Source organism: Xenopus laevis, chromosome 9_10L (assembly GCF_017654675.1).
Source record: "Xenopus laevis strain J_2021 chromosome 9_10L, Xenopus_laevis_v10.1, whole genome shotgun sequence".
In the NCBI taxonomy this organism is placed as follows: Eukaryota; Metazoa; Chordata; class Amphibia; order Anura; family Pipidae; genus Xenopus; species Xenopus laevis.
In genome coordinates, this window is record NC_054387.1 from 133,936,068 (window position 1) to 133,960,250 (window position 24,183).

The 24,183-nt window shown below is 44.3% G+C and overlaps 2 protein-coding genes across 2 annotated transcripts; both read left to right on the forward strand.

Moving 5' to 3' along the window:
- Positions 1–1,127: 1,127 nt before the first annotated feature.
- Positions 1,128–3,429, forward strand: LOC121398049 (oocyte zinc finger protein XlCOF7.1-like). Its single transcript, XM_041576591.1, has 3 exons — positions 1,128–1,180; positions 1,270–1,393; positions 1,944–3,429. Exons 1-3 carry the CDS (start codon positions 1,148–1,150, stop codon positions 3,338–3,340), a joined length of 1,554 nt encoding a protein of 517 aa, XP_041432525.1. The 5' UTR covers positions 1,128–1,147; the 3' UTR covers positions 3,341–3,429.
- Positions 3,430–6,394: 2,965 nt separating this feature from the next.
- Positions 6,395–22,586, forward strand: LOC121398010 (oocyte zinc finger protein XlCOF7.1-like). The gene is made up of 6 exons (XM_041576343.1): positions 6,395–6,447; positions 6,537–6,660; positions 8,016–9,910; positions 12,763–12,816; positions 12,906–13,029; positions 20,424–22,586. Exons 1-6 carry the CDS (start codon positions 6,415–6,417, stop codon positions 22,490–22,492), a joined length of 4,299 nt encoding a protein of 1,432 aa, XP_041432277.1. The 5' UTR covers positions 6,395–6,414; the 3' UTR covers positions 22,493–22,586.
- Positions 22,587–24,183: the final 1,597 nt, after the last annotated feature.

The following is a 24,183-nucleotide window of genomic DNA, read 5'->3' on the forward strand; positions in this document are numbered from 1 at the left end:
GTGTCCTGCCAACCAAACCTGATAGAGCCAGAGTAGCCTTTGTCCTTCCTGAGAGGGGAGGGGCAGACTGATGCAGAGGATATGATTGGCTTAATAGTCAGAGGGACTTAGAGTTAAGGGCTGAGGGTAAAGTTTGTAATCACAGACAAAAGGAATCAGTTGTGTCGCTGGGAGGGGAGCTGAGAGATATTAGTGCAGTACAAAGATATGTAGGAAATTGTCTCCCGTCCCTTACTGAGCCGCTCTCACTCCCACCTCCCAAGCACCCGGGACCATTGGTTTGTAGCCGGAGCAGGGAACTCTGGGAACTTCCACACAGGTAGGTACTGACCCCCCACCCCAATATACTGAGCCCATATGTGCTGCCTCCCTTATCCCTACCTTGTGTGGCACCCACCTCTGTCATTTACCCCTCACTCTCCTCTACTATGGGCTGTGTGTCTCATACTGGGGTTACTCCTGCTGCTGCTACTGTGGGACTGGGGGTCGCTGCTGCTGCTGTGGGACTGGGGGTCGCTGCTGCTGTGGGACTGGGGGTCGCTGCTGCTGCTGCTGTGGGACTGGGGGTCGCTACTGCTGTGGGACTGGGGGTTGGTGCTGCTGTGGGACTGGGGGTCGCTGCTGTGGGACTGGGGTGACCTAGTAAGCTAGTGACTAAGGCCATAGGAGGTTTAATGGGATTCTATGGATCTTGGCCCCTGTAATTCTATTGGGGGATATTGCTGGGAATAATCCTGTATAGAAATGTGTAAGTGCTTAATTCCAGGGTCACTTCCAGGTCAGTCCCTCCCACAAGAAGCCAATGGGAATGTGGGAGGAAGCGAGTGACACAGGGATGAAGGGGAAGAAGAAGGATAAAAATGAGGAGGAGGAGGAGCGGGGGAAGAAGGAGAGAATGGTGAATCTGACACTGGAGATGATCTATCTGCTGACTGGAGAGGTGAGGGGCACTGTGACTGGCACACTGACAAGAGACTGTCTGTCTGTACAAAGGGGGTCTCTCTGCAGCTCAAACACCATTCTCTCTTCCTTTCAATATTTAGCACTACATCCCTAGGAAGAAGTCAGATGATGGGGGGGCCTGCATGCCCCTGGCTCCGTCATACAGAAGGAAAATAACAAGAATGACAAGAAGATCCTGGAACTCATGTCCAACATCATCCAGCTGCTGACTGGAGAGGTGGGTACAGCGGCCCCTTATTGTTTAGTAACAGTGGATGATAATCCCTTTCTCTGGCTGGGGGATGACTGGAACATTGTGTGTGACAGGTTGCCATAAGGACTCATCATGTTTCCATCTATTTTTCCTTGGACGAGTGGGACTATATAAAAGGAAACAAGGACCTTTACGAGGATGGGGAGAAGGAGGAGTCTCAGAAGCTCCACCCACTGGGTGAGTAATGGGCACAGGATACAAAATATCAGAAGCTGGTGTGTAAGGGAATTAATTAGGAGGAACAGTACAAGGGATGTGTGGGAACAACAGAAACACAAATGAGCTGCTGACAGTAAAGCAGGAGCAGTAAGTTACATATGATGGTTACACAGTAATACTGGTGATATGGGGACAGGATACTAAGGAGCAGTTTGTACATAAGGAAAGATCATTAGATGTTTATCCGGGTTGGGAGAAATGTCCCAAGTGGACAAAAATGGACCAGACAGACCCACTCAGATTCCAGCTGATCTCTTGAGTGTTGTAGGCATTGGGGATCTATCCAGTCAGTCTCCCTTCTCTGTCATCTCCATTGTTGTTCATGCCTTTGTGATTGGACAAAGTGCTACACTACAATTTTATATCTGACTTTTCCTACTGTATTAAGAGTCTGTTGGGGTGACAGTTCTGTTGCTTCTGTTTCTTCTATTCCTTCATCTCCTGACACAATAAATCCCTACACATATGTAAAAAATGTGATGATTTCTCATGCTTGTGTCTTTGCCAGACTGTGAATATGAAGATAAGAGAGATATTACAGCTGATCTGGGAGGAACATTATGTTATAATAATGAGACAAGCAAGATTGGGGCTGAAGGAACAGTTGTTTGTACCAATGGAAGTCCCACAAACCCTGAAATTTGTCCAGTGGAACAGCCCCCACCAGCCAATGGGATTATAGAGGAAGTGGTTGCATGTGAAGAGGGAAACCAATCAGATTGCAGCATTAATCCACTTACAGAACAGATAAAGGGAACAGATACACTTACTCCTATCATGGAGATGAATAACTCTTCTGAGTGCCATAAAGATTTTACTACTGAAGCCGGTCTTCTCCAGCATCAGGAAACTCACAACAAAGTAAATCCATTTGTCTGTTCTGTGTGTGAGAAACATTTTGTGTGTCATTCAGACCTTATTGTACATCAGAGAAGTCACACACAAAAGAAACCATTTTCCTGCTCTGAATGTGGCAAATGTTTCACCCGTCGCACAGGCCTTAAGACACATCTCAGAATTCACACAGCAAAGAAACCATTGACTTCAACTTTAACTCAATGTCAGAAATATTTTGCACATCACTCTGATATCGCTAGACACCACTGCCTTCAGAAAGGAGAAAAGCCATTCACTTGTACTGAATGTGGCAAATGTTTTACCCATAGTCTAGACCTTACCATTCATTCCAGGATTCACACAGGAGAGAAACCATACGCTTGTACTGAATGTGGGAAAGTTTTTACCCATAACCACGACCTTACTATTCATCTGAGAATTCACACAGGAGAGAAACCCTACATGTGCCCTGAATGTGGCAAATGTTTCAGGGATCGCGCAAGCCTAAATTCCCATCAGAATATTCATACAGGAGAGAAACCATTTTCCTGTTCTGAATGTGGAAAAAGTTTTACTCATCACAGAGACCTTATAAGACATCTCAGAATTCACACAGAAGAGAAACCATTCACTTGCCCTGAATGTGGGAAATATTTTACCCATAGCCAAGGCCTTACCTTTCATTCCAAAATTCACACAGAAAAGAAACCATTCACTTGCCCTGAATGTGGGAAATCTTTCACCTGTATATCACAGCTTACCAGGCATCTCAGAATACACACAGGAGAGAAACCATTCACTTGTACTGAATGTGGGAAAGGTTTTACCCATTGCCACGACCTTACTGTTCATCTGAGAGTTCACACAGGAGAGAAACCATACATTTGCCCTGAATGTGAGAAATCTTTCTCATGTATATCACAGCTTACCAGACATCGCAGAATTCACACAGGAGAGAAACCATTCACTTGTACTGTATGTGGGAAATGTTTTATGTATCGTTACCAGCTCACTGCACATTCCCGGTTACACACAGGAGAGAAACCAGTAACTGTACCTATACAATGATGAGTGAGTAACATACAGTTGATGATGCTACCAAATTATACTTTTTTGGATAATAAAGTATTCCCTTTAATAAAATTGTACAACCTTTGCGTGTGTGTGTGTCTGACTGTCCTTATTCCTGGGATGAGGGGGGGGGACAAAATTAACAACAGATGATAAGTTTCATGGGGAACAAATGAAAATGACAAGACTTGTTCGAAAGGGATGAAATATATAGGTAATAATGTACCCCCTGTTGTAAAGTATAAGGATATTGTCATTATGCATGATAATATAAAAGCATGAGGCCAAAATCCAAGTGCTTTTATACAGGTCACGGAACAGTGATTTGTTAAACCCTCTGTATTTATTTTTATAAAATCTTCTTCGATGAATCAGATACGTCCTGGTGCTACATGGCTTTCTCATGATTTTATACAGCACACCTCTCCCCATTATAGGCTGCAAGTTTTTAGTAAGAGAGCTCATGTGCATGTTGGGGGTGGGAATCTGTGAGGGGGGATTTAGGAACGGATAAGGGTGGTGAGCCCCACATATTCTATTCTGACACTGATTCCCTCCTGCAGGTCCATTACTCTCTGTTGCTTTTTGTGGATCCAGTTCACTTCCCAGCAGTACACAACCTAATTTCCAAAGCCCTGCTCCACAAACCTGAATACTTCTGATATGAAGGCCAGACATTTCAGTAACAGTATATTTACCTGAGCAAACCATACACTATGCAGCTGCCCACGGGGCTGTCATTCTTGCTCTCTGCATCAGCGGCTTCTGCTGCCAGAACATACGACTTACATGCTGGGCAGGCAAAGGGTTAAGTGGCACATTCTGACACAGACGTGGCCCATTTATAATCATTTGATTTACAGTTTGGCCCATTGGGAATCGTTTCTATTTACTGGATCAAACTTTACAGGAAGTGGCCAGTAAGGAACTCCTCCCACTCAGGTATCCAGGTTACAGGTATCAGGACTTTCCTAAAACCAAAAAAAACTGGTCTGGCCCAGTATGGATCTCTCTATCTACTGTATAGATATATATATATACACGGGGCACCTTTGGCCACTCCTGTGGTAACATTACACATTGTGCCGCTGCCTAAAGCATTTTCCATGATTTTGACACTTGAACCCAACGGGGAAGGGAAGGTTTGGCTTTGTAGCAAACACAACAAATGGGTGAAGGGCCCGGGTCACGGCTTATTGTCCTGTACAACACTATTAACTGGCCCAGCTCTGTCTCTCACTAATTACTTTTATTTCAATGTGCTCCAGTCACAAACTCTGGCCCAGTTGGAATATGCTTTATATCAGTTCCCTGCCCCAGTGAGTAAATAAACAGATCTATGGCCGTATGATCCAGCTTGTTATATACATTATACTGTGTGTGGGACTTGTCAGCTGCTGTGTGTCTGACAGGAAAAGGCAACACACATTCACTGGCTTACAGACAAACTGGCAGCAAATCAACACTCACTAGTAGGGGGCGGGGCTCACACATTGAATAGCCCACACTGTGTCCTGCCAACCAAACCTGATAGAGCCAGAGTAGCCTTTGTCCTTCCTGAGAGGGGAGGGGCTGACTGATGCAGAGGATATGATTGGCTTAATAGTCAGAGGGCTGGTACTTAGAGTTAAGGGCTGAGGGTAATGTTTGTAATCACAGACAAAAGGAATCAATTGTGTCGATGGGAGGGGAGCTGAGAGATATTAGTGCGGTACAGAGATATGTAGGGAATTGTCTCCCGTCCCTTACTGAGCCGCTCTCACTCCCACCTCCCAAGCACCCGGGACCATTGGTTTGTAGCCGGAGCGGGGAACTCTGGGAACTTTCCACACAGGTAGGTACTGGACCCCCCACCCCAATATACTGAGCCCATATGTGCTGCCTCCTTATTCCTACCTTGTGTGGACCCACCTCTGTCATTTACCCCTCACTCTCCTCTACTATGGGCTGTGTGTCTCACACTGGGGTCACTCCTGCTGCTACTGTGGGACTGGGGGTCGCTGCTGCTACTGCTGTGGGACTGGGGGTCGCTGCTGCTGTGGGACTGGGGGTCGCTGCTGCTGATTTCTTGGGACTGGGGGTCGCTGCTGCTGATGCTGTGGGACTGGGGGTCGCTGCTGCTGATGCTGTGGGACTGGGAGTCGGTGCTGCTGTGGGACTGGGGGTCGGTGCTGCTGCTGCTGTGGGACTGGGGGTCGGTTGCTGCTTGCTTGTTTGTGGACTGGGGGGTCGCTGCTGTGGGACTGGGGGTCGGTGCTGCTGTGGGACTGGGATCAAATCAATAAGGTGCCACACTTACACTAGATCGCCTTTTGCAGCGTCGGGTGCACAGCTGTGTTCCTCTCTGCCCAAGGAAAAACTCCACTGTAAAGCAATAATTCCAGCAGCACTCCGATATGTGGATCAAAGATTATTTATTCATGCCGAGCAGAGCGACGTTTCGGGCTATTCCAGCCCTTTATCAACCTGTGGGACTGGGGGGTCGCTGCTGCTGCTGTGGGACTGGGGGTCGCTGCTGCTGCTGTGGGACTGGGGGTCGGTGCTGCTGTGGGACTGGGGGTGACCTAGTTAGCTAGTGACTAAGGCCATAGGAAGTTTAATGGGATTCTATGGATCTGGGCCCCTGTAATTCTATTGGGTGATATTGCTGGGAATAATCCTGTATAGAAATGTGTAAGTACTTAATTCCTGGGTCACTTCCAGGTCAGTCCCTCCCACAAGGAGCCAATGGGAATGTGGGAGGAAGCGAGTGACACAGGGATGAAGGGGAAGAAGAAGGATAAAATGAGGAGGAGAGGAGCGGGGGAAAAAGAGAGAGAATGGTGAATCTGACACTGGGAGATGATTATCTGCTGACTGGAGAGGTGAGGGGCACTGGACTGGCACACTGACAAGAGACTGTCTGTCTGTACAAAGGGGGTCTCTCTGCAGCTCAAACACCATTCTCTCTTCCTTTCAATATTTAGCACTACATCCCTAGGAAGAAGTCAGATGATGGGGGGGCCCTGCATGCCCCTGGCTCCGTCATACAGAAGGAAAATAACAAGAATGACAAGAAGATCCTGGAACTCATGTCCAACATCATCCAGCTGCTGACTGGAGAGGTGGGTACAGCGGCCCCTTATTGTTTAGTAGCAGTGGATGATAATCCCTTTCTCTGGCTGGGGGATGACTGGAACATTGTGTGTGACAGGTTGCCATAAGGACTCATCATGTTTCCATCTATTTTTCCTTGGACGAGTGGGACTATATAAAAGGAAACAAGGACCTTTATGAGGATGGGGAGAAGGAGGAGCCTCAGCAGCTCCGCCCACTGGGTGAGTAATGGGCACAGGATACAAAATATCAGAAGCTGGTGTGTAAGGGAATTAATTAGGAGGAACAGTACAAGGGATGTGTGGGAACAACAGAAACACAAATGAGCTGCTGACAGTAAAGCAGGAGCAGTGAGTTACATATGATGATTACACAGTAATACTGGTGATATGGGGACAGGATACTAAGGAGCAGTTTGTACATAAGGAAAGATCATTAGATGTTTATTCAGGTTGGGAGAAATGTCCCAAGTGGACAAAAATGGACCAGACAGACCCACTCAGATTCCAGCTGATCTCTTGAGTGTTGTAGGCATTGGGGATCTATCAGCCCACTCAGTTGGCCAGTCTCCCTTCTCTGCCATCCCCATTGCTGTTCATGCCTTTGTGATTGGACAAAGTGCTACATGACAGTTTTATATCTGACTTTTCCTACTGTATTAAGAGCCTGTTGGGGTGACAGTTCTGTTGCTTCTGCTTCTTCTATTCCTGCATTTCCTGACACAATGAATCCCTACACATATGTATGTAGGGATGTGTAAAAGCCACCCCTAGTTAAGCAGGCAGGCAGATCCTTAGTGTTATAGACACCTTAATGGGGACTTGTCATTGCTCTGCGTTGTGGTTTCCCCCCGAGATTCTCAATAGTGACCAGTAGATTGGACTGTGCTAAAGTATAAAACCTTTTGTAGCCATGCGCTCAGGGTCCATTTTGTACTAGCTCTAGCGGGAGCAGGCAGACAGAGCTCTTGAGGAATTTAAATGAGCCAGGCCTAGTAAGGATTACGTTACTCACTTTAAGAGGTTACTCTAGGAGAGACAGACAGGTTATCTAGTTGAACAGCTCAAGGCTCCTACGAGCAGAGTCAGAGGGATTAAGATCCAGGATACTAATTGCCCAGAAGTAGGGACTAAGTGTACAGACTAGGGATGTACTGATTCCCCTGGGTTCCATTTAGGGAAGAGGCTGAAAGCTGGTTGTACCTTTATTGCTGCTGTGTTTGTTCTCTTCCCTGTGGGGATTAACACTGACCAAAGGTGCTGTGAGTATATCCACTGTTAATGTATGATCCTGCTTACTCTTATGTACACTCCATTGAGGATTGTATTGTTCAATAAATATGTTCATGGTTAAATTATAAGAACCACTGACCCCAATTATTACACCCTCTATCAAGTTACAGTTACACTACACCCTGCCACCACACTGTTTGCGAGGGCTTACTCTCTAAGATTTAAGGTCTCATCCAAAGCACAGTATTGGGAGTGGGGCTCATGGTTGGAGAACGGGGTACTCAATTTACTATAGATCTTCATGTATAAAATGTAATGATTTCTCATGCTTGTGTCTTTGCCAGACTGTGAATATGAAGATACGAGAGATATTACAGCTGATCTGGGACGAACATTATGTTATAATAATGAGACAAGCAAGATTGGGGCTGAAGGAGCAGTTTTTTGTGCCAACAGAAATCCCACAAACCCTGAAATTTGTCCAGTGGAACAGCCCCCACCAGCCAATGGGATTAAAGAGGAAGTGGTTGCATGTGATGAGGGAAACCAATCAGATTGCAGCATTAATCCACTTATAGAACAGATAAAGGGAACAGATACACTTACTCCTATCATGGAGATGAATAACTCTTCTGAGTGCCATAAAGATTTTACTACTGAAGCCGGTCTTCTCCAGCATCAGGAAACTCACAACAAAGTAAATCCATTTGTCTGTTCTGTGTGTGAGAAACATTTTGTGTGTCATTCAGACTTTATTGTACATCAGAGAAGTCACACACAAAAGAAACCATTTTCCTGCTCTGAATGTGGCAAATGTTTCACCTGTCGCACAGGCCTTAAGACACATCTCAGAATTCACACAGCAAAGAAACCATTGACTTCCACTTTAACTCAGTGTCAGAAATGTTTTGCACATCACTCTGATATCGCTAGACACCACTGCCTTCAGAAAGGAGAAAAGCCATTCACTTGTACTGAATGTGGCAAATGTTTTACCTATAGCCGAGACCTTACCATTCATTCCAGGATTCACACAGGAGAGAAACCATTCACTTGTACTGAATGTGGAAAAGGTTTCACCCGTATGTCACAGCTTACCAGCCATCTCAGAAGTCACACAGGAGGGAAACCATTCACTTGTACTGTATGTGGGAAATGTTTCACCTGTATGTCACAGCTTACCAGACATCTCAGAAGTCACACAGGAGAGAAACCATTCACTTGTACTGTATGTGGGAAAGGTTTTTCCCATAACCATGACCTTACTATTCATCTGAGAATTCACACAGGAGAGAAACCATACATGTGCCCTGAATGTGGGAAAGGTTTTACCCGTATGTCATTGCTTACCAGACATCTCAGAATTCACACAGGAGACAAACTACTCACTTGTACTGTATGTGGGAAAGGTTTTACCAACAGCCACGACCTTACTGTTCATCTGAGAAGTCACACAGGAGAGAAACCATACATTTGCCCTGAATGTGGGAAACGTTTCACCTGTATATCACTGCTTACTAGACATTTCAGAATTCATACAGGAGAGAAGCCATTCACTTGTAATGTATGTGGGAAATGTTTTTCCCATAACCACGACCTTACTGTTCATCAGAGAGTTCACACAGGAGAGAAACCATATATTTGCCCTGAATGTGGGAAACGTTTCACCCATAGGTCACAGCTTACCAGACATCTCAGAATTCACACAGGAGAGAAAACATTCACTTGTACTGTATGTGGCAAATGTTTCAGGGATCGTGCCTGCCTAAATTCCCACAAAAATATTCATACAGGAGAGAAAACATTTTCCTGTTCTGAATGTGGAAAAAGTTTTCCTCATCGCAAAGACTTTATAAGACATCTCAGAATTCACACAGGAGAGAAACCATTCACTTGCCCTGAATGTGGGAAATCTTTCACCTGCATATCACAGCTTACCAGACATTTGAGAATACACACAGGAGAGAAACCATTCACTTGCACTGAATGTGGGAAAGGTTTTACCCATAGCCACGACCTTACCATTCATCTGAGAGTTCACACAGGAGAGAAACCATACATTTGCCCTGAATGTGGAAAATGTTTCACCTCTGTGTCACTGCTTACCAGACATCGCAGAATTCACACAGGAGAGAAACCATTCAATTGTTCTGTATGTGGGAAAGGTTTTATGTATCGTTACCAGCTCACTGCTCATTCCCAGTTACACACAGGAGAGAAACCAGTAACTGTACCTATACAATGATGAGTGAATAACATACAGTTGATGCTACCAAATTATCATTTCTTTTGGATAATAGATTATTACATTTAATAAAACTGTACTACTTTGCCTTCACATATTGCTGTGTGTGTCTGTCTGACCTTATTCCTGGGGTGAAGGGGGGGGGACAAAATTAACAACAGATGATGACAAGTTTGATTTGAAACAAATGAAAATGACAAGACTTGTTTGAAAGGGATGAAATATATAGGTAATAATGTACCCCCTGTTGTAAAGTATAAGGATATCTTCATTATGCATATGCAGCATGAGGCCAAAATCCAAGTGTTTTATTCAGGTCATGGATTTACTTTTATAAAATCTTCTTTAATGAATCAGCTACGTCCTGGTGCTAAATGGCTTTCTCATGATTTTATACAGGACACCTCTCCCCATTGTATCTGAAAGGCTGCGAGTTTTTAGTAAGAGAGCTCATGTGCATGTTGGGGGTGGGAATCTGTGAGGGGGGATTTTGCAATGAGGATAAGGGCAGGTCCGGATTTACATAGCAGGCGCATCTAGGCCCACTGCTGTACGTCGCCCCTGTCCCTCCCCTTTATTCCTGCACATTTTCATCATTGGGACTAGGGTAATGGGGATTGGCACACAGGAGATCTCCAGTGTTTCTGAACCAATGTAGGTGTGGTTGGACAGCATGTCACCCCCTAAAGTCCTGCAGCCCTAGGCCCGGGTCTTGGTGGCCTTTCCACAAATCGGGGCCTGGATAAGGGTGGTGAGCCCCAGACACCCTACTCCGACACTGATTCCCTCCTGCAGGTCCATTACTCTGTTGCTTTCTGTGGATCCAGTTCACTTCCCAGCAGTACACAACCTCATTTCCAAAGCCCTGCTCCACAAACCTGAATACTTCTGATACGAAGGCCAGACATTTCAGTAACAGTATATTTACCTGAGCAAACCATACTCTATGCAGCTGCCCACGGGGCTGTCATTCTTGCTCTCTGCATCAGCGGCTTCTGCTGCCAGAACATACGACTTACATGCTGGGCAGGCAAAGGGTTAAGTGGCACATTCTGACACAGACGTGGCCCATTTATAATCATTTGATTTACAGTTTGGCCCATTGGGAATTGGCCAGGAGTTAACCTGTTTCTATTTACTGGATCAAACTTTACAGGAAGTGGCCAGTAAGGAACTCCTCCCACTCAGGTATCCAGGTTACAGGTATCAGGACTTCCTAAACCAAAAAAACTGGTCTGGCCCAGTATGGATCTCTCTATCTACTGTATAGATATATATATATACACGGGGGCACCTTTGGCCACTCCTGTGGTAACATTACACATTGTGCCGCTGCCTAAAAGCATTTTCCATGATTTTGACACTTGAACCCAACGGGGAAGGGAAGGTTTGGCTTTGTAGCAAACACAACAAATGGGTGAAGGGCACCGGGTCACGGCTTATTGTCTTGTACAACACTATTAACTGGCCCAGCTCTGTCTCTCACTATTACTTTTATTTCAATGTGCTCCAGTCACAACTCTGGTCCAGTTGGAATATGTTTTATATCAGTTCCCTGCCCCAGTGAGTAAATAAACAGATCTATGGCCGTATGATCCAGCTTGTAATATACATTATACTGTGTGTGGGACTTGTCAGCTGCTGTGTGTCTGACAGGAAAAGGCAACACACATTCACTGGCTTACAGACAAACTGGCAGCAAATCAACACTCACTAGTAGGGGGCGGGGCTCACACATTGAATAGCCCACACTGTGTCCTGCCAACCAAACCTGATAGAGCCAGAGTAGCCTTTGTCCTTCCTGAGAGGGGAGGGGCAGACTGATGCAGAGGATATGATTGGCTTAATAGTCAGAGGGCAGGGACTTAGAGTTAAGGGCTGAGGGTAATGTTTGTAATCACAGACAAAAGGAATCAGTTGTGTCGCTGGGAGGGGAGCTGAGAGATATTAGTGCGGTACAGAGATATGTAGGGAATTGTCTCCCGTCCCTTACTGAGCCGCTCTCTCTCCCACCTCCCAAACACCCGGGACCATTGGTTTGTAGCCGGAGCAGGGAACTCTGGGAACTTCCACACAGGTAGGTACTGACCCCCCACCCCAATATACTGAGCCCATATGTGCTGCCTCCCTTATTCCTACCTTGTGTGGCACCCACCTCTGTCATTTACCACTCACACTCCTCTACTATGGGCTGTGTGTCTCACACTGGGGTCACTCCTGCTGCTGCTACTGTGGGACTGGGGGTCGGTTCTGCTGCTGTGGGACTGGGGGTCGCTGCTACTGCTGTGGGACTGGGGGTCGCTGCTGCTGCTGTGGGACTGGGGGTCGCTGCTGCTGCTGCTGCTGCTGTGGGACTGGGGTGACCTAGTTAGCTAGTGACTAAGGCCATAGGAGATTTAATGGGATTCTATGGATCTGGGCCCCTGTAATTCTATTGGGGGATATTGCTGGGAATAATCCTGTATAGAAATGTGTAATTGCTTAATTCCAGGGTCACTTCCAGGTCAGTCCCTCCCACAAGGAGCCAATGGGAATGTGGGAGGAAGCGAGTGACACAGGGATGAAGGGGAAGAAGAAGGATAAAAATGAGGAGGAGCGGGGGAAGAAGGAGAGAATGGTGAATCTGACACTGGAGATGATCTATCTGCTGACTGGAGAGGTGAGGGGCACTGTGACTGGCACACTGACAAGAGACTGTCTGTCTGTACAAAGGGGGTCTCTCTGCAGCTCAAACACCATTCTCTCTTCCTTTCAATATTTAGCACTACATCCCTAGGAAGAAGTCAGATGATGGGGGGGCCCTGCATGCCCCTGGCTCCGTCATACAGAAGGAAAATAACAAGAATGACAAGAAGATCCTGGAACTCATGTCCAACATCATCCAGCTGCTGACTGGAGAGGTGGGTACAGCGGCCCCTTATTGTTTAGTAACAGTGGATGATAATCCCTTTCTCTGGCTGGGGGATGACTGGAACATTGTATGTGACAGGTTGCCATAAGGACTCATCATGTTTCCATCTATTTTTCCTTGGACGAGTGGGACTATATAAAAGGAAACAAGGACATTTATGAGGATGGGGAGAAGGAGGAGCCTCAGCAGCTCCACCCACTGGGTGAGTAATGGGCACAGGATACAAAATATCAGAAGCTGGTGTGTAAGGGAATTAATTAGGAGGAACAGTACAAGGGATGTGTGGGAACAACAGAAACACAAATGAGCTGCTGACAGTAAAGCAGGAGCAGTGAGTTACATATGATGATTACACAGTAATACTGGTGATATGGGGACAGGATACTAAGGAGCAGTTTGTACATAAGTGAAAATCATATCATACTTACCGAGATTTTCCTTTCCTGGACTGGAACATGGCAGTGGGTAAATAATGGGTTAATCCCCCTGCCGTGCGCATGTGACAGTATATTAAAAATATAAAAGGCTTACTTCCGCCCCCGGCCGCCATCTTAAATTTCTGGAGTCTCCCCCATCGAGGGTGGGAAGCCTTACCCACTGCCATGTTCCAGTCCAAGTCCAGGAAAGGAAAATCTCGGTAAGTATGATATGATTTTCACTTTTCCTGTTCCTTTCACATGGCAGTGGGTAAATAATGGGATGTACAAAAGCATCTTACAACAATTGCGAGGGAGGGATTTTTTAATTGAGTTATTTAGGTAGTACAGATTGAAGAACTGCAGTTCCAAAACTTGAATCTTTGTTCGAAAACACATCAAACTTGTAGTGATTAATAAAGGTATGGAAAGAAGACCATACAGCTGCTTTGCAGATTTCTTCTGACGAAACCCTGGATTGAAAAGCCCATGAGGTTGCCAAACCTCTGGTAGAATGCGCTCTTATATTAGAGGGTACTGTACTGGATTTCTCCTTGTAGGCCATTCTAATGCATGTCTTTATCCAATTCGCTATGGTAGATTTGGTAGGTTGAGCTCCTGCTTTCTTTCCTTCTGGGATGACCAAGAGGGAATCGGAAAGCCTGATGTTATTCATTCTTTCGAGGTAGACGCTCAGACATCTGACCACATCCAGAGTATGCCATTTTGCTTCCTCACCGGATTTCGGATTCTTAAAGAAGGAAGGCAAAACTATGTCTTGGCTAGTGTGAAATTTGGAGACTACCTTCGGTATGAAGCTGTCTGCAGTTTTCAAGATTACTTTATCTTGAAGGAAGGTCAACTTTCCTTTCTTTATTGAAAATGCTTGGATCTCAGCTACTCTTCTGGCTGTTGTTATTGCCAACAAAAAACACATCTTGAGGTTCAAGTTTTTTAATGGAATCTTGTTTATTGGTTCAAATGGATCATTAGTAAGCGCCTCAAGGACCAGACCTAAGTCCCATGGAGGAATCTGTATTTTGTTTATCGGTTTGATTTTTCTGAGTCCTAGAAAGAACCTTTTGATCAAAGGTTTCTGTGCCCATGAAGTCTTAGAAAAATGGGAAATTGCCGTAACATGGCTCCTTAAAGTGGAAATGCTGAGTTTTAACTCCACTCCTCTTTGAAGAAATTCGACCAGATTAATTTCAGATATGTTATTAGCATTTATTCCATTTTCTTTGGCCCATTCTGTGAATTTTTTCCAGACCACAAAGTATCTTTGTATAGTACTTGGTTTCCTAGCTGCTAGTAGAGTATTAATCGAACCTTCTGATAAACCTGATGCTGACAAGTTCAGCCTTTCAACAGCCAGGCCGTTAATGCCCATTTCATTGGGTGAGGATGAATCATGTTCCCCTGCAACAGCAGGTCTAATTGGCAAGGGAGTCTTAATGGATTGTCCCTGGCTAGGAGCAAAATCTTCGAGAACCATTGCCTTCTCGGCCACCATGGAGCTATCAACACCACTTCCACATGGTCTTTCTGTATTTTCTGCAGAATGCGTGGTATCAACGGTATGGGAGGAAACACATAAGCTCTCCTGAATTTCCACTGGAATGAAAAAGCATCTGTTTTGATCGCATTGGTGTCTTTGTTCCAAGACACATAATTCGCTAACTTCGCATTCTTTCTCGATGCCATTAGGTCCACAGAGAAGGGACCCCATTTGGCCTCTATCGTCTTGAATATTGCTTGATGCAATTCCCATTCTCCTGGGTGTGTTGACGATCTGCTCAGTTTGTCGGCTAGTATGTTTTGAACACCTGGAATGTGTTCTGCCCTCAAATCCATCAGATTCTTCTCTGCCCAAGTGAAAATAAGAGTGGTCAAGGTTAATAAACTTGATGATCTGGTTCCTCCTTGTTTGTTCAGGTATTGTACCACCGTAGAGTTGTCTGATCTTATCAGGATTGGTTTGTAAAGGAGATGGTGTTGCAGGGCTAGAAGGCCTAAGTACACCGCTTTGAGTTCTTTCCAGTTTGATGATTTTGAAATCTCTGAGATTTCCCAACTCCCCTGAGTCGTAGACTCCGTTGTATGGGCTCCCCAGCCCCATTTGCTCGCATCTGTCGTCAATGTTGTCCAACAGTGTTGAAACAGAGAGACTGGTTGTTGCACGTTGTCCGCTTTTTCCCACCATCTCAAGGACTGTACTGTCTTTCGGTCCGTCTTTATTAGCTGGTAAGGTCTTCGATAATTGTGATCCCAATTTTGAAGAAAATGGTTCTGGAAATCTCTTGTGTGAAATTGTGCCCACTTTACGCAGTCCTTGGTGGAAATGAGTTTCCCCATCAATCTTTGACAAACTTGAGCTGTTTGGACTGGTTTTTCTAAGAATTTTTTGACCGAATGCTGAATATCCTTCCTTCTTCTTGAAGGAAGGCTGAGGTCGAACTTTACTGAGTCTATCTCCACTCCCAGAAATTCCAAATGCTGGGAAGGTTGAAGCACACTTTTCTCTTTGTTCACCACCCAACCCAGTTGGTTTAGGTACGAGATGAGAATCCTCATATGGCTCAATAAAGTGCTTCTTGTTGTGGCTTTGACTAAGATGTCGTCCAGGTAAGCGAAAACCTGTATGCCCTTTGTTCTTAAACTTGCAATTACAGGGGCTAAGATCTTTGTGAAGATCCTGGGTGCTGTAGCCAGGCCAAACGGAAGAGTTTTGTATTGGAAGTGCTCGTTTAAGATTTTGAATCTGAAATATTCCCAATGACACTTCCTTAAGGGTATGTGCAGATACGCGTCTTTTAAATCTAGTTTTGCCATCCAATCTCCCTGGTCTAGGAGTTGTGCTATGGAGCGTATTGTTTCCATTTTGAAGGAGGGCACCGTCAATTGTTTGTTTAGACTTCTCAAGTTTAGAATTACCCTGGATTGGCCGCTTTGTTTGGTCCTGAGGAAAAAATGTGAATAAATTCCCTTGAATCTCTGATGATGAGGTACTTTTGTTATTACCTTGTTCCTGAGAAGATCTTTTATTACTGATCTCAGAACTCTGGTATCTTTTTTGCTTCTTATCTTGTCTGATGAAACAAACTGATTTTTTGGTTTTCTCTGGAGATGTAATCTGTATCCTCTTTTTATTATGTCCAGCACCCAATTGTCTGAAATTTCTCGGGCCCACTCCGCACTGAAGTACTTCAGTCTTCCTCCAATGTGCGAAATGTCCCTCGCACCTTCATGCCTTCTTTTCTGATTTGAAGTTTCCTCTTTTTGCTGGAAAGGACTGATTTCTACCCTTCCATTGTCTGAAATATTGTTTATTTCCTGGTTTATACTGCCTTGCTTCTCTGAAAGCATTGGAACTTGATCTGGGTGTATTTTTCCTCTCTCTTCTATCTTGCGGTAAGAAAGATGATTTCCCCGCAGATGCCTTTGAAATGATGTTATCCAACTCAGCACCAAATAGAAGATTTCCCTTGAAAGGTAAATTACAAAGATTGTGCTTTGACTGAGAATCCGCGTTCCAATGCTTTAACCATAGGCTTCTTCTTGCCACCACTGATACACTCATGGATCTTGCTGCAAGCTTAACCGATTCCATTGAGGCTTCGGCTAGAAAATTGTTTGCCAGCTTAATATCTCGTAAAGCTTCAACTAGTTTCTCCCTTGTGGTACCTGATTTTATGGCCTCTTCCAGATCTTCAAGCCAGAAATTATTGGCTCTTGCCACTGTGGTAGTAGCAATGGCAGCTTTGCAAGATGCCCCTCCTGCCACATAGACTCTCTTGAGGGCTCCATCTTGTCTTCTCTCCATGGTATCCTTTAAGGACACCCCCTCGTCCACTGGTAAGGTAGTCCTCCTGGCCACCCTAGTAATTGTCGCATCTACTTTGGGTGGGTTCTCCCATGGTTTTGCTGATTCTAATGAATATGGGAACATTTTTTTTATTTTCTTGGACACAACTTGCTTGTTGTCTGGGACACTCCATATATTATTTATGGTATCCTGAATTACATTGTGAACTGGAAAAAGGTGATTTTTCTTTGTTACCGATTTAAACATCCTATCTTGCTTGATTTCACTTTGTTCTTCTAAATTCAGTGTTTTCCTTACTGCTTTTATAAGGGGTTCAATTAAATTAAGTTTAAATGCATAATCTTCCTCCCTTTCTGAATCTTCTGATAGTTCCCCTTCTGATGATTTGTCGTCCAATGAAGGATTTCTCAAATCCTGAGTTGATTCGCTCTGTCTACTTGAGTGAGCGTGACTACTTGGGCCACTCAGCTCCTGACTATTTGATGGCCTGTCTCTGTTCTCCAAATTCTTTAAGACTTTGTCCGTTACTTGACACACCATAGAACTTAACGATTTGTCAAGTGTCGTTTTCATCCACTCCATCATGTCTGGCATTTTTGGATCAGTTCCAGCAGCCTCTTTTAAGCATTTTCCACATAGCCTTTTCTCTGGTAGTGCTATGTCTGAGCATGAGATGCATTCTCGCCTGGCCGATTTTCTTCTGCTTTCCTCCCTGCTCGGGGATCTTCTGCAAAGAAATAAATTACAATATTATAAAATTATAATTTACTGACATCTGTAGGCCACCTTCTGGAACTGAGCAGACATGTTTTTTTCCCCCTCTCATTTGAAGAAAAAAACTCACCCCCTGGAACCCGAAAGAGACCTTCTGGAGCTCATCCTTGCTCTATTAGTGCAGTTTTGTTCACCAGTCTAGAAAATACGGTCGTATATTAGCATACATACTTAAGGGTTCCAACCTGAAGTCAGGGGAATAAATACTTACATCAGTACCCTCTGACAGCATTAAGGCATTAGCATTACCTGCAGCAGCACAGGGGAGGCATAAAATGGACGCTCCTTTTAAACACTGGCGTCCCACTTCCATTGCGCGTTTTCGCGCCGACCCGTATTACTTCCGGGTTCACGCGAGTTCGCGCCTGCGCAAAAACGCAGCGCCATTTTGGAAGTACTGGCGCGGCGTCTTATTGCGCACGGTGCCGAATTCGGCTCTGCGACTGACCGCGCCGATCGGCACAAATGGCCCAAGCTTGTAGCTTATTCTGGGGCACACACAGGCGCAGCCTTGACCCACAGAACTTCAGTGGGCGAGAGGGACCCACTGGCACTTCGGGGGGAGCACGACAGGAAGAAATAAGATGGCGGCCGGGGGCGGAAGTAAGCCTTTTATATTTTTAATATCCTGTCACATGCGCACGGCAGGGGGATTAACCCATTATTTACCCACTGCCATGTGAAAGGAACAGGAAAAGGAAAGATCATTAGATGTTTATCCGGGTTGGGAGAAATGTCCCAAGTGGACAAAAATGGACCAGACAGACCCATTCAGATTCCAGCTGATCTCTTGAGTGTTGTAGGCATTGGGGATCTATCAGCCCACTCATTTGATCAGTCTCCCTTCTCTGCCAGCCCCATTGCTGTTCATGCCTTTGTGATTGGACAAAGTGCTACATTACAGTTTTATATCTGACTTTTCATACTGTATTAGAGCCTGTTGGAGCAGTGTCAGACTGGAGTACCTGGGGCCCACCTCCCCCAATTAAAAACTATAAAAACTGAAGGATGGACACAGGAGCAATTACATGTATAAATACAAACAAGGAAAAGTTGTGCTCACCACTAATTTTTAAAACCATTAGGCGGGGGTGCAATGAGGCTGTGACCACAAAATACATATAGTCAAATACAAGATTCCTCTGCACTCAACCCATTATCAATATATTTAAGACAGAGACATTTTGTGCATACTGCTACTGAAAAATGCCTTACCCTTTAAACAAAACAGGGATTGTTTGTCCATATATTGCAATATATTTAAGCTGAACAACTACGTCAAAGTCATCCCATATCTGGCCAGTCCTACGCTTAATTTTTACCCACTGGTGTCTAATAAAAGGGCAGACAAGTTTGGGAGTTTTACTGTGAAAGCAGCAAGTAAGTTGCAGGTAAAACTTAGTCCCTTTGTAAAATGTACAATGAAGCAATAGAATTCTTAATGAATCAGATGAAAATTGATGAGTGTGACGTAGTTGTTCAGCTTAAATATATTGCAGTATATGGACAAGCAATCCCTGTTTTGTTTAAAGGGTAAGGCATTTTTCAGTAGCTGTATGCACAAAATGTCTCTGTCTTAAAGTGATACTGTCATGGGAAAACATGTTTTGTTTTTTTTTTAAAAAAAAAATGCATCACTTAATAGTGCTGCTCCAGCAGAATTCTGCACTAAAAATTAATTTTTCAAAAGAGCAAACAGGTTTTGTTATATTCAATTTTGAAATCTGACATGGGGCTAGACATATTGTCAATTTCCCAGCTGCCCCAGTTCAATCACTCTTTACTGCTGTACTGCAAGTTGGAGTGATATCACCCCCTCCCTTCCCCCCCCCAGCAGCCAAACAACAGAACAATGTGTAGGTAACGAGATAGCCGCTTCCTAACACAACAGGTCCCTGGTAAGAACAACACTCAATAGTAAAAGCCAAGTCCCACGGAGACTGATTCAGTTACATTAAGTAGGAGAAATAACAGCTTGCCAGAAAGTAGTTCCATTCTCAAGTGCAGGCACAAGTCACATGACTGGGGCACCTGGGAAACTGACAATATTTCTAGTCCCGTGTCAGATTTCAAAATTGAATATAAAAAAAATCAGTTTGCTCTTTTGAGAAATGGATTTCAGTGCAGAATTTTGCTGGAGCAGCACTATTAACTGATGTGTTTTGGAGAAAACATGTTTTCCCATGACAGTATTCCTTGATAATGGGTTGATGAGTGCAGAGGACTCTTGTATTTGTCTACATGTATGAATACCCCCAGAATTCACAGTAGGATGGCACAGGGGCAAATCCATGTATAATAACCCCCAGAATTCATAGAGCCAAGAGAGCTGAAAAAGCAGGAAGTTTTATTTTTATACTGAACAATTCCTTTAACGTAAGCCACCACAAGTTAACTAAAGCAGGGGCTAGGGGCCCACCGGGTATTTTCCTGGGGCCCCCGGCAAGCCAGTCTGACCCTGTGTTGGAGTGACAGTTCTGTTGCTTCTGTTTCTTCTATTCCTGCATCTCGTGACACAATACATCCCTACATATATGTATAAAATGTGATAATGATTTCTCATGCTTGTGTCTTTGCCAGACTGTGAATATGAAGATAAGAGAGATATTACAGCTGATCTGGGAGGAACATTATTTTATAATAATGAGCCAAACAAGATTGGGGCTGAAGGAGCAGAATTTTGTGCCAATGGAAGTCCCACAAACCCTGACATTTATCCAGTGGAACAACCCCCACCAGCCAATGGGATTAAAGAGGAAGTGGTTGCATGTGAAGAGGGAAACCAATCAGATTGCAGCATTAATCCACTTACAGAACAGATAAAGGGAACAGATACACTTACTCCTATCATGGAGATGAATAACTCTTCTGAGTGCCATAAAGATTTTACTACTGAAGCCGGTCTTCTCCAGCATCAGGAAACTCACAACAAAGTAAATCCATTTGTCTGTTCTGTGTGTGAGAAACATTTTGTGTGTCATTCAGACCTTATTGTACATCAGAGAAGTCACACACAAAAGAAACCATTTTCCTGCTCTGAATGTGGCAAATGTTTCACCCGTCGCACAGGCCTTAAGACACATCTCAGAATTCACACAGCAAAGAAACCATTGACTTCAACTTTAACTCAATGTCAGAAATGTTTTGCACATCACTCTGATATCGCTAGACACCACTGCCTTCAGAAAGGAGAAAAGCCATTCACTTGTACTGAATGTGGCAAATGTTTTACCTATAGCCGAGACCTTACCATTCATTCCAGGATTCACACAGGAGAGAAACCATTCACTTGTACTGAATGTGGGAAAGGTTTTACCTGTAAGTCACAGCTTTCCAGCCATCTCAGAAGTCACACGGGAGAGAAACCATTCACTTGTACTGTATGTGGGAAAGGTTTTACCCATAGCCATAACCTTACTATTCATCTGAGAATTCACACAGGAGAGAAACCATTCATTTGCCCTGAATGTGGGAAATGTTTCACCCGTATGTCACAGCTTAACAGACATCTCAGAATTCACACAGGAGACAAACTACTCACTTGTACTGTATGTGGGAAAGATTTTACCCATAGCAATGACCTTACTGTTCATCTGAGAAGTCACACAGGAGAGAAACCATACATTTGCCTTGAATGTGGGAAACATTTCACCTGTATATCACAGCTTAATAGACATTTTAGAATTCATACAGGAGAGAAACCATTCACTTGTAATGTATGTGGGAAATGTTTTTCCCATAACCAAGACCTTACTATTCATCTGAGGGTTCACACAGGAGAGAAACCATACATTTGCCCTGAATGTGGGAAACGTTTCACCCGTATGTCATTGCTTACCAGACATCTCAGAATTCACACAGGAGAGAAACCATTCACTTGTACTGAATGTGGCATATGTTTCAGGGATCGTGCAAGCCTAAATTCCCATAAACATTTTCATACAGGAGAGAAACCATTTTCCTGTTCTGAATGTGGAAAAAGTTTTACTCATCACAAAGACCTTATTAGACATCTCAGAATTCACACAGAAGAGAAACCATTTGCTTGCCCTGAATGTGGGAAATGTTTTACCCATAGCCAAGACCTTACCTTTCATTCCAGAATTCACACAGGAAATAAATCATTCACTTGTCCTGAATGTGGGAAATCTTTCACCTGTATATCAGAGCTTACCAGACATCTCAGAATACACACAGGAGAGAAACCATTCACTTGTACTGAATGTGGGAAAGGTTTTACCCATAGCCACGACCTTACTGTTCATCTGAGAATTCACACAGGAGAGAAACCATACATTTGCCCTGAATGTGGGAAAACGTTCACCTGTATATCACAGCTTACCAGACATCGCAGAATTCACACAGGAGAGAAACCATTCACTTGTTCTGAGTGTAGCAAATGTTTTACGTATCGTTACCAGCTTACTGCACATTCCCAGTTACACACAGGAGAGAAACCATACATTTGCCCTGAATGTGGGAAATCTTGCACCTGTATATCACAGCTTACCAGACATCTCAGAATTCACACAGGAGAGAAACCATTCACTTGTTCTGAATGTGGCAAATGTTTTATGTATCGTTACCAGCTCACTGCACATTCCCAGTCACACACAGGAGAGAAACCAGTAACTGTACCTATACAATGATGAGTGAATAACATACAGTTGATGATGCTACCAAATTATAATTTCATTTGTATAAAAGTTGATTACATTTAATAAAATTGTAATACCTTTGCCTGCACGTATTGCTGTGTGTGTCTGTCTGACCTTATTCCTGGGGTGAGGACAAAATTACCAACAGATGATGACAAGATTCATGGGGAACTAATGAAAATGACAAGACTTGTCGAGAAGGATGAAATATATAGGTAATAATAATGTACCCCCTGTTGTAAAATATGAGGATATTGTCATTATGCATGATGGTATAAAAGCATGAGGCCACAATCCCTCCTGCAGGTCCATTTCTCTCTGTTGCTTTCTGTGGATCCAGTTCACTTCCCAGCAGTACACAACCTAATTTCCAAAGCCCTGCTCCACAAACCTGAATACTTCTGATATGAAGGCCAGACATTTCAGTAACAGTATACCGTATATACTCGAGTATAAGCCGAGTTTTTCAGCCCCCAAAATATGCTGAAAAACTCTACCTCGGCTTATACTCGGGTCAAGCGCAAAAACAGTCGCCGGTGCCTAAGAATAGTCGCCGCGCCCAAGAATAGTCGCCGCGCCTAAGAATAGTCGCTGGCATCCAAGAATAGTCGCCAGCGTCCAAGAATAGTCTCCAAGAATATTCGGCGGCATCCAAGAATGGTCGCCGGCATCCCAAAACGAGACGCCGGCACCTCCAATGGGAGCAGAAACCCTCAATTTTTTGATTGAAACTTACCAGAAGCTGCTGCATTTCTCACCCTCGGCTTATACTTGAGTCAATAAGCTTTCCCAGTTTTTGGAGGTCAAATTAGGTACCTCGGCTTATACTCGGGACGGCTTATACTCGAGTATATACGGTATTTACCTGAGCAAACCATACACTATGCAGCTGCCCACGGGGCTGTCATTCTTGCTCTCTGCATCAGCGGCTTCTGCTGCCAGAACATACGACTTACATGCTGGGCAGGCAAAGGGTTAAGTGGCACATTCTGACACAGACGTGGCCCATTTATAATAATTTGATTTACAGTTTGGCCCATTGGGAATCGTTTCTATTTACTGGATCAAACTTTACAGGAAGTGGCCAGTAAGGAACTCCTCCCACTCAGGTATCCAGGTTACAGGTATCAGGACTTCCTAAACCAAAAAAACTGGTCTGGCCCAGTATGGATCTCTCTATCTACTGTATAGATATATATATATACACGGGGCACCTTTGGCCACTCCTGTGGTAACATTACACATTGTGCCGCTGCCTAAAAGCATTTTCCATGATTTTGACACTTGAACCCAACGGGGAAGGGAAGGTTTGGCTTTGTAGCAAACACAACAAATGGGTGAAGGGCACCGGGTCACGGCTTATTGTCCTGTACAACACTATTAACTGGCCCAGCTCTGTCTCTCACTATTACTTTTATTTCAATGTGCTCCAGTCACAACTCTGGCCCAGTTGGAATATGCTTTATATCAGTTCCCTGCCCCAGTGAGTAAATAAACAGATCTATGGCCGTATGATCCAGCTTGTTATATACATTATACTGTGTGTGGGACTTGTCAGCTGCTGTGTGTCTGACAGGAAAAGGCAACACACATTCACTGGCTTACAGACAAACTGGCAGCAAATCAACACTCACTAGTAGGGGGCGGGGCTCACACATTGAATAGCCCACACTGTGTCCTGC